We start from the raw sequence: 10,688 nt of genomic DNA, 5'->3' as shown, positions 1-10,688 counted from the left end.
AGTTTCCAGTTCGATAAAATATTTTATAATGAAATAAGGAAAGTTTTTATATGACTAAAAAATATTCAGAAGTAAATTTGTTTTGTTTAGAACAAGTATTCAAAATTCAAAGTATAACAAATAAAGTGGTAAAATAATTAATATCAACACTCCTTTTTAATTATTTTACTTCGTAAATATTCAAAGTATTTGCGTAGAAGAAGCTTGGTAAAGATGTCAGCCAGTTGAGCCTTGCTTCTGACATGAACTGGCGTGACTGTTGTTCCAATATGCTGCTGGATGAACTTCCTTGATATCTCGATATGTTTCTTGCCTTTAGTTATCTTTCCTTCATGTGTCTTATTCAGCATGTGAATAGCAGACTGATTGTCAATATAGTGTCTAATTGTTTTAATTCTTGAGCTTATCTTCGTATCCAACAGACTTCGTCTATTGCTAATACTGCTGCTCGATACTCAGCTTCAGCGGTGGAATTTGATACGGTATTTTGTTTTTTAACTAAGCCAAACTATAGGGCCTCCACTTAATAGGATAACTGCACTAGTGGACTGTCCAGTTTCTGTATCTCCATCATAATCGGAGTCACTATACACAGAGAGATTCTTATCTCCATTAAAACTTATTCCAAATTTTGTTGTAGCTTTTATATATTGGAAGATACGTTTAACCATTCACTTCTCATTGGCTTATTGTTGAAGTGACTTACGTAATTGACTGCGAAACTTATACGTGATATGGTAGCAAGATATAGCAGACTTCCAACGACTTCTCTGTATGGCGTGGACTTGCCCAAAGGACTATTATTAACAAAATTTCCAGGATCTGTGACCATTCCTCTTTCCATAGGTGTGTGTGCAGGGTTTTAATCTCCAAAGTTGTATCGTAGCAACATTCTTTCAGCATATTTAGATTGATTTACAAATATTCTGTCTAAAGACACTTGAATCTGCATTCCGAGATATGAAAAGCACTTGACTCTTTCAGTATCAGGAGTGATCTTGAACTTTTGATCAATTTTCTTCAAAACTTCTAACATCTCGTTTTCATGTTGTCCGACCACGAGACCATCATCGACATGTAAGACAATAAGTATAGTTATCTCTTTGTTATAAAAAACACATGGGTCATCATCGGTGGATTTGAAACTTAGAGACTTCAGAAATTTTGAAAAAGTCTCGTTCCAAACTTCAAAATAATCTCTACCTTCTTTCTGTTCAAACCCTCTGATGACCAGTCTTGCTTTATATCTTCCATCATTTTTTTTTCGTAACACCCAACGACAGGTAAGAGGTGCAATATCCTTAGATTTTTCAGTTAAGATCCATGTTTTCATTTTTATCAATGAATCAAACTCCTCTAACATTGCTTTCTTCCAGTTTTCATCTTGAAGGGCTTCATTGACAGAAACATTACTTGTTTCACTGGGCATACTTTCCTTAATATCTTGTGTTACTAGTGCTGTGTCAGTTACATAGTCATTGAATCTTTTTGGTGGTTTTTTAACGCGACGTAATCGTGAGCTAATTCTTACAGTTGGCACTACTGGACTTTCGGAGCTATCACATTTACTTCCAATGGTGTTTCTATTTCAGTAGAGATTTCGGTTTCAGTCTTGTCATCAAAAACTACATTGCTAGAACTGATAACGTATTTGGTCTCATTTATGAAGACTCTGAAACCTGGAGAATCAACATCATAACCGACAAATATAGCTTTAGTTGATTTTCTGTCCATCTTGCCTCACTTGTTGCCTTCTTTTAATACGTACTAGTCACAACCAAAAGATTTCATCTTGTTTATGTCTATTTTTCTTCCAAACCACAAATCCGCTATACTTTAACAGTACTAGTACCAGTATGATTGATTGTAAAAACAACATAGTTTACGGCTTCACCCCATAAGTTTTCATTGAGGCCTCGAGCATGAATGACTGTTCTCGCAGCTTCACCTATCGTTTTCATTTCTCTTTCTATACGTCCGTTTTGTTCTGGAGTATAAGCACTTGACTTGCTGTGAAAAACTCCCAGACTTTCTAAAATTTGTGTCGTTTGGCGGTTCTTTATTTCAGTTCCATGTCTTAACTTTTCTATCAAACTGATTTTCAAATAGTTTCAGGAAAGTTTTCAGCTGCCTCACTTTTATGTTTCAAAAAGTAAACAGTCCTAAAATGAGAGTAGTCATCTTTAATAAGTAGAAAATATTTTGCTCCTCCTAAAAAGTGAATGTTCATCTCAAATACATCAACATGAATTAAATCAAGCTGTTTTTCTGAAATTTTTGGATTTAGAGGATGTGATACTCTATGTTGCCTTCCATAAATGCATCTTGGACAAACATATTCGTTCCAATCATCTTTAAACTTGATTCCATTTCTATTCAGTACATCTCGCACATCTGTGACATTTTGATGTTCAAGCTTGTCATGCCATTTTCTTAAGGAGATGTTAACAAGACATTTTTGAAACTCTCGGCAAAACTTCATTTTGTATAACTTTACTTCTCTTTCTGCCAAAGCTCCTACATTTCCACTTGGTTAGGTTAGGTTAGGTTATAGTGGCTGTCCAAGATGGAAACGGACACACTTAGGCCAGTTTAATGGCCCATTGTGATACCACATGAATCTTGAGGCTTCCTCCTAAGCTCAATGGAACCAGTTAGAGTCCCTTACGAAACGTGAGAGGCTGATTATACTGATATGATTTAGATCGTTTAGATCGTTAAAGAAGAATTCTCCTAGGTAATTCTTGCGTTTTCGAGCCAGAGCAGGGCATGTGCAGAGAAGATGAAGAATCGTTTCTTCCTCTTCCTCGTTAATACAGCTTCTGCAAAAGTCATTTGAGAATACGCCTAGTCTCGTGGCGTGCTTTCCTATTAGACAGTGTCCGGTTATGACACCTATTATCGAGCTTATATGCGATCTGCTTAGAGAGAGCAAGCACCTTGAACGTTTTAAATCCAGTGTTGGCCAGGGGTGGAATCGGGTAAGGTGATTTGTGATAGGTGACAGTCACAATCAACAAATTCGGTCTGTGTAAGGTGATAGTCACCGGTGACAATCACGATTTGGTGACTTTTTCTGGTGACAGCTCTTTAGTTGTCACTTTCATTGGAAATTGATTTTTATTTTTAGTTGCTGAAATTTCAAGACAATATGAATGTGTTTGTGCCTTTGATTTTAACTTCTTAAAATGCTGAAAATGAAAATGTTAATTATAATAGAAATGTCCGGCTCTTGCGGATTAACCTCTGCAATTAAATACAGATTCTTGATCTTAAAAGTTCAAAGTAAGTACGCATATGTGCTATATATTTGTTCAAATATACATAAATACCTATTTATTATAACTTGTTTTTTTTTTTATTTATAAAATATAATTAATATTAATATTAATATTGAATTAAATAGATTCTTAAAAAACTTTCGATTGAATAAGGAAAAATGATTACATATCCTACCGCTTCTGGATATGGCAGCTGGAATGCGGCCAACACACATTCTCGCTATCCTTTTATAAGCCGTGACTTTAAATTTTCTTGGAGGTGGTGGATACCAAAGGGAAGTTGGCTCTGACTGGTCAGCTCCAATGGGCCAAAGTACTGTTTGTGAGGTTATTTTTTAGACCTTAAAACAAATGGAGAGGAAATTGTGCCCACTAACAATCAAATTTAATCAATCGGCTTCAGAAGCAACAAAAATGTTCTTCTTCGAAAAATATCAAATTCTTGGAGGTAGGATTTTGTTTCTTAGTAAAAATAAACTAATTTTATTACTTGTTTTTTATTTTATTATTTGTTTCCTAGTAATCAGCTGCATTGATGGGAGTCATGTTATAATTCTTCGCCCTTTGGAAGATGAGCATAAGTATTTCAATAGAAAAGGAAGACATTTTTGATTTATTAATTTTTGTTGCCTTATCGAATGTTTAATACAATCTAGATCTGCAACGAGAACAGAAAAATTCTGGCAATAAATGCAAAATATGGCGGGAGAGCTCACGACAGCTTTGTATGGAGACAGAGTGCTCAACGAGAAAAGTTAAATGCTGATTATTGTGCAGGCAGAACATCATCATGATAGCTTCAGATTGGTTTTTGTATACAACCACTGAAATTGTAACAAACGTCAGAGAAGTGCTACCAAATTCTAAACAAAATTTGGTGATCACCTTACACAGACGCAAAACTTAGTTTTATCACTTTTTATGATCACAAAGGTGACAATCAAAATTCACCTTAGCCGATTCCACCCCAGATGTTTTTTGTGGCTTGACACGTGGTGATGTTGGTCCACCTGGTGCCTGCCCTCCTCGCAGCGTCTTGCATTAGTAGCAGTTTACAAGTAGCGATTGGTATGCCAGTACTTGCCAAACATAAGGATGGGCTGTACTGTACCGTTCCTGGCGAGTTCATCTGCCTTACAGTTACCTGGAATGTCTCTAAGGCCCGGCACCCAGCATAGGTGAATATTAAACTGCTGCGCCATCTCCATTAGAGATGCTCGAAAGTTATGGACTGTTATAGAGTTTGTAGAGACAGAGTCCAGAGATTTGATAGCAGCCTGGCTTTCAGAGAAAATACGGATATCAGATGTTGATATCACGTTTTCTTTGAGCCAAGACAAGACTTCCTTAATCGCCAAAAGTTCCGCCTGGAACACGCTACAATGATTGGGAGGGCGGACTGAGAGACTAAATTTCAGTCGTTCAGAGTGCACACCACCACCAAACCCTTCTTTGGTTTTTGAGCCATCTGTGTAACATTTCCACTTGAGTCTGTGAATATCGATTGGTTTGCATTTGCTGACTGTTTGTAACCCTTATCCAACACTGAACTGACTAAGAAGAGATTGAAAGGCATTTTTGGAGTAGCCAGATGTGACCGTCAAAAAGATTCAAGTTCAATGTCACCTATACCGCTGCCTTCTAGTTCGGTTGCATCACCAATGACAATCATGGTCGGTTGTTGAAGGGTTATGTAGTTCTTGAACTTTCCTCTATGTGAGCTCATGTGTTGAGTTGCAGCACAGTCTTGATATCAACAGTCTTCAGAATTTTTGTAGAAAGAGTCTATCGAGGATAAACTGACCTTATAACGGTCACGTCTGTTACTGCCATTCTTGTTACGTTTATCATATCTGTCTGCATTATGATTAGATTCTGCATTCGGACGATCTTGTTTCAGGGTGTTTAGACGTGTGATATCCAATATATCAATCGTATTTTCGGAGTAGGTCTTTTTGACAGATGGCGCTTGATTTATGCTTAATTTGGAATTCCATTTCATAATTAAGGGATTTATTCTTGAAAAATTTTGCAAACATTCAAATTTATCATAAAAGTAAAGATTCCATCCATAGTACCCGTGGCATGATGGTTAGTGCGTTAGACTGTCATGCCAGAGGTCTTGGGTTCGATCCCTGCCTGTGCCATCTTAAGTCTTTTCACGGGTACTGCCTCTTGGAGGGAATTGACAAATTCTCCAAGCGTAACTCTTGTCATGAAGAAGTGCTTTCTCAAATTAGCTGTTCGGATTCGGCACATAAACTCTCCTCCATTCCTGACAACATTACTCGCTCACAGGAATGGTTGAGAGTTGTAAGTCACTAGGCCCTGGTTCTTCATGGACTGTTGCGAGACCCAATTTATTTTTAAAGATTCCATCCTCTGTATTCATCTACTTTATAAAAAATTTTGCGCAAGGATTTTGGTTTACGAACTTACAAAATCTAACTCGGGCAGGAATTGTAGCCCATTGGCCATCATGCTCGTCTTAAGTACCGTAAAAGGGCCCAAAAACGATCCCGATCGTGACAAGAAAATGTTGTTAGCTGATGTACGAGCGCACACTCAATTTCGATTGAATAGGTACAGATTTAGAGCGATCATATAAACCAATGTTAAGATGACGCTGTTACATTCTCAAAAAATCATTTTTTGGTGTGCTCTTTTTGCAGAAGGAAGCAGTGATTACATTTCTTCAAAAACAAAGCCGTCCAAAATAATACAATCAATATGGAACGCTTTTCTTATCTAACACTGAGGCAATTGCAACCCTGGAAAACAATATTTGGCGAGTTATTACTGACATATGCGGATCGAACTGCTGAAAAAAGTAGTAGAAAATAAGGCGTCAGCTGGAATTTATTCGAGCCATCGGTGGTGGCCATTTTTATTTTTAAAATATAATGGGAAATCCTTATCTTTATAACAAAGTTACATTCTTAATTATGAGAATAAATAATATTCCTTTTATTGTTTCTTACAAAAAAAAAACAATTTTTATATTATTTTAGTTGTTAACTTTAAATTCTTTTTGCCTCTAAAATGGAATAAAAATAGGTGGTGAACGAAATAGTATCAATAAAAATAGTGATGTGCTTTAACAAAAGTAAAGGCAAGTTTAAAATTACACAAAGCATACAAATTAAATTTAATTAATTGGAACTTAATAATAATACTTGTAATAGAGGATTTAATGTAAGCTTTGCGATTACTTCCATAGACTAAACGTCAAAATATCGTTTTGAATTCATCCACAGACCAATCTGATACATTCGTAATTTCACTTTTCTGAAATGAAAGAAATTTTAAGATATTAGACGGAATACAAATCAACAACTTCAAAAATGTTAACGCTTTTCAGTAAACAATGGTAAGCAACTAAGTTTGCTGTTGGCTTTAACTCCGAAAACTTAAAGTTTCCTGCAACTTAATTGCTCAGCGTTGACATGTTTAAGTTGCTAGAGTGAGCAACAACAAATTCGCCCCTTTAACTTTACTTTACGAACACAGTTGAAAACAACTTTTACTGCTAGAGAGCGCTGCAAATTCTTATACAGCGGCTTCTTTGAAAAACTGTTGATTTGTTTGCAAAAACGAAATGTCAGAAGCGACTTTCACTTCACAACTTACTCCTGTTCAATATTTTGTTTTTCTTTTTTGAAATTCATAATTTGATTTGAATAGAAGAAAAAAACTGACAAAATGAGCTCCTCGGACTTGCCTTCTTGCTCAAAGCCTTCGAAGGCAAAGAGTTTAAATAACAAAATAATCGACTATTATCTAAAATATGCAAAAGACCGCGACATTGAGAAGTTCATGAGATTCAACAGCAGCAGTGGAAGCAGCTGCCCCTGTCCATGTCCCTCAAAGTCGTCGTCAGGAAGTGATGACATTATTTTCGTAAGTGAGGAAGTGATCCTTGCCTGTCAACCATATGACAAACAGAATGCCGAGGTCCCATTGAATCCTGACAAGGAGAATTCGAGCAAAGAAGCAAACAAATCCGGCCCAGAGTCTCGAACTCCAACTAAAACTTCAGAGCCTCCTATTTCTCATGCTCCAGATTCGATAACTAAAATCGACAAGAAACTCGAATGGGACTCTCTTGGTGATGTTGGCTACAAAAAGGCCAATTCCACGGGCAACCTCAGTTCCCTGGAACGCTCGGTTTTAAAGGAACTCTTCAATGAAAGCCCATCAGTGCCAAATATCTCAGACCAACGCTCAGAAGAGATCCAACTCTCATCAAATCACAAGCTCAGCGCATCGACACGTCGAGAAAAATGGCGCCAAACCTTAGAGAGTCTTGGAAGAAAGTATTCCTCGCATTCAGGGAGCCACAACACCCAGGAATTCATGGAACTACCACAAAGCACTCCCAAAGTCGTGCCCAACACTGACAAATCATGTCAAACAACTTTCGAGAAGGCCAAACCTTTGGTGAAAACCAGAACCAATCATTCTTGTCAAACTAGCTTCGACCGCATCAAAGTTCCTGACTTAAAGTCTCTACCAAAATCCCAAGAAACCCAAGCAAACCTTTCGAGTCGCGCAGAAAGCTTTGCTACTCAATCGAGCTTTGAATACCAAGTTGGCGACAGGCGAAGCAGTGATTCATCAACCAAGTCATCGACAAGAAGAAGCATTCTCAGCGAGAAGAACGCAATATCCCAATCGACATCTGAGTCGACCCAAGACAAACAACTGACCGTGACGTCGAGGACAAGTCGCCCCAAGACCGAAGTCGACTTAGGCATCAAACTCCTCTGTTCACTCATAGATGCGAAAAATCTCACTGGAACGCAAAAAAAGAATTTGGCCAAGAAAATCTTTGAAAAAATCACAAAACAACAATCGACTGACGCTGACGGCGGCGGTGGTGCTGGAGCATCAACAATAAGTTCAACATCTGTGTCAAGTGCATTTAGCGTTCGTTCGTTAATGGAGTGTTCTCCGCTGCGCGAAGATCAAAAAGAATTTGCGATCCAAACAAAATCTGCAAACAACAAAATTATGATCGAACAAATGACGGAGGAAACTCAGACCGAAGAGGTGCAGCTGGAAGGCGAGGAGCATCGCCCACAGTCTTCGTCATCTCTAGAAGAACCAATCACCATGCGGGAATGGCTGCATCCACTAACACGCTCTGAAAAAGACTATGAAAAGAAGTTGAAGCTTAGGTCGCAAGGGGTCTCCTCGTCGGCCGGGCAAGTGAGTGAACGCACAAAGCAACTATCGTGGATTGAAATGGAAATAAACCGCTTGGAAGGCCTGAAGAAACTCATACTGCAAGACTGTTCCTCCAGAAGTCGATCGCATTCCTCAACCTCAACTATGAAGTCCTCCAAAGGCAAGTCAGAGATAATCTATGAAGAAACGGCCGAAGATATGGTCAAAGAGGAGAACGAATACAAACACTGCTTCCGGAGGACTTCTCAAAATGTTGTCATCTATGACGAACCCACAGCGGAAAAGCGGCAGCAACCTCCAAAAACAGTGGAAAATATAGTCTCATCATCATCGTCGTCGGGTTCCCTCCAGAAAAACCACCGGTCGAAGCTGGAAACCCCTAGCAGCAGCCCGAGCACCGAACGTGAGAGTGTTGGAGCCTTCGCCGATCAACTGCAGAAGCAATTTATGGACAACTATTCGAAAAAGAAGCACACAACTTCAGTGGAGCACTACTCCGAGCCTCGAATCTGTGGCAAACCGGTCTTCACTAGGAATCCATCATACACCTCTGTGGCGTCGTCGGCTTTCTGCATGTCCTCCGAGATGTCCATTCCGATCGTTGAGAGCACCTCGACCTCGACAACAACCCACCAGTATGACAGTAACGGCTGTGACAGCATCGAAGGTGTGGCCATTCAAACTTCCTACTCTGTCATTAAGACTAACCCGATCTTCGGACCGAGATGCAGATGCATCTGCACTTGTGGCAAAGAGTGCAAGTGTTCGTGTCCCAGGCCGACGGTTCGGGTGTCTGGCAAAGCGTTCCATCAAACTGTTCAGGTGAAGCCAAAGGCTCTGGCGTATGTGATTCGATTCAATGAGTCTCGCAATGACGGACAGGGAAGCAAGATGACTGAGGATGGCGTTTCGTTGCAAAAGCGTCTCGAGATGAGGAATCCTGATTTTTGTTCGAAGGCGAATGAGCGTCGAGAGATCTTGAAAAAGTTGCATGCGCTGCGTCAGGAACGAGAGGAGAAGATTAGAGAGATTGCAGATAGTTCGAGCATGTCTTCGATTTCCAGGAAGCTCGATGAACTTCCTCCACCTCCAATAAGTAAGTTAATCGTGGCAAGGGAAGGATGAGTCTTATTATTTTTTATTTCTTCTTTAGAGCAAGTGAGAATCTGTCCCAGTAGAGAAATGAAAGGGTTGACAAAGAAACGCTATTGCAAGCTGCCAGAAGTGATTGCCAAACAAGAACGCGAGAAGCTGGAACGTAGGAAGAAAACCACGCGGGTAATAACGAATATTTTTAACAAGGTTGGTTTGTATAAAGTTTGGGCTACAAATAAAAGACTTGAATGGAGCTTTTTGTTGTCACTTTCAGAAACTGCAGCGCATGGTGCATAAAGGAAAACTCTCACTAGAAAATAGCCGGACTGTTATTTGAATTGGAGGGCACACTGCACACAGACACACAGTTAGTTTTTATTTATGTATTTTGATACGAAATGTATACACAAAATAAATTTGAGAATGATCAAGAATTTTGTATTCGGTTTTAAAGTTTATGTTCCAGAAAATCGGGAAACAAATAGTTTCATAGTTCGTTTTGCCTTCAAGGGGATTTTAATTAAATTGAATTGTAAGTGTTCGTAGGGTGGAATTGCATAAGGTCACATAAGGCACATTGGATGGTAAGGAACTTAAATGCATATTATACTCAAAATGAGATCTAATGTGACAGTAAGATATCCACGATGTCAGAGATCAAGTCTGAAAATTAGTCTCAACTTTTTTTGTATTCATAATTCATTAGATTTCAAGTTAACGCTCTTACTTACTTATTTAAGGTGGCGCTACAGTCCGGGCGGACCTGGGCCTCAACCAAAATGCGTCTCCAGTTTCGCACGCCAAGTTGGTTGAGGTCCTCTCCCACCCGAGTGCGCCACCTGCGTCGCGGTCTTCCTCTACTGCGCCGTCCATCGGGATTGTATTCGAAGACCTTCCGGGCTGGAGCGTTGATGTACATTCGCTCTCCATGACCCAGCCATCTAAGCCGTTGGACTTAAATTCTGTTACAATTCGTCCCGTACAATTCGTCGTTATATCTTCTCCTCCATTCTCCATCTATGCATACGGGACCAAAAATCACCCGAAGAATTTTTCTCTCGAAGTATCCTAAGACGCTCTCATCTTTCTTTAACAGGGCAGAGGCCTCAGCGCAATAAGTAA

The 10,688-nt window shown here is 39.2% G+C and overlaps 1 protein-coding gene across 1 annotated transcript; it reads left to right on the top strand.

Annotated features, from left to right (window-relative positions):
- Positions 1 to 6,892: 6,892 nt before the first annotated feature.
- On the top strand, positions 6,893 to 9,994 carry LOC129942034 (centrosome-associated protein Alms1a-like). Its single transcript, XM_056050829.1, has 3 exons — positions 6,893 to 9,567; positions 9,625 to 9,773; positions 9,841 to 9,994. The coding sequence occupies exons 1-3, from the start codon at positions 6,984 to 6,986 to the stop codon at positions 9,901 to 9,903; spliced, it is 2,796 nt and encodes a 931-aa protein (XP_055906804.1). The 5' UTR covers positions 6,893 to 6,983; the 3' UTR covers positions 9,904 to 9,994.
- The last annotated feature ends 694 nt before the right edge of the window (positions 9,995 to 10,688 follow it).

This window comes from Eupeodes corollae, chromosome 1 (assembly GCF_945859685.1).
Source record: "Eupeodes corollae chromosome 1, idEupCoro1.1, whole genome shotgun sequence".
Lineage (NCBI taxonomy): Eukaryota > Metazoa > Arthropoda > Insecta > Diptera > Syrphidae > Eupeodes > Eupeodes corollae.
The sequence above is the reverse complement of the archived record's forward strand: the minus strand, read 5'-3'. Positions and strand labels throughout refer to the sequence as shown.

Coding starts and splice junctions, on each gene's coding strand:
- LOC129942034 (XM_056050829.1), top strand. CDS start 6,984: ATGAGCTCCTCGGACTTGCCTTCTTGCTCAAAGCCTTCGAAGGCAAAG. Junction 9,568..9,624: donor ACTTCCTCCACCTCCAATAA/GTAAGTTAATCG, acceptor TTTCTTCTTTAG/AGCAAGTGAGAATCTGTCCC. Junction 9,774..9,840: donor TAACGAATATTTTTAACAAG/GTTGGTTTGTAT, acceptor TGTCACTTTCAG/AAACTGCAGCGCATGGTGCA.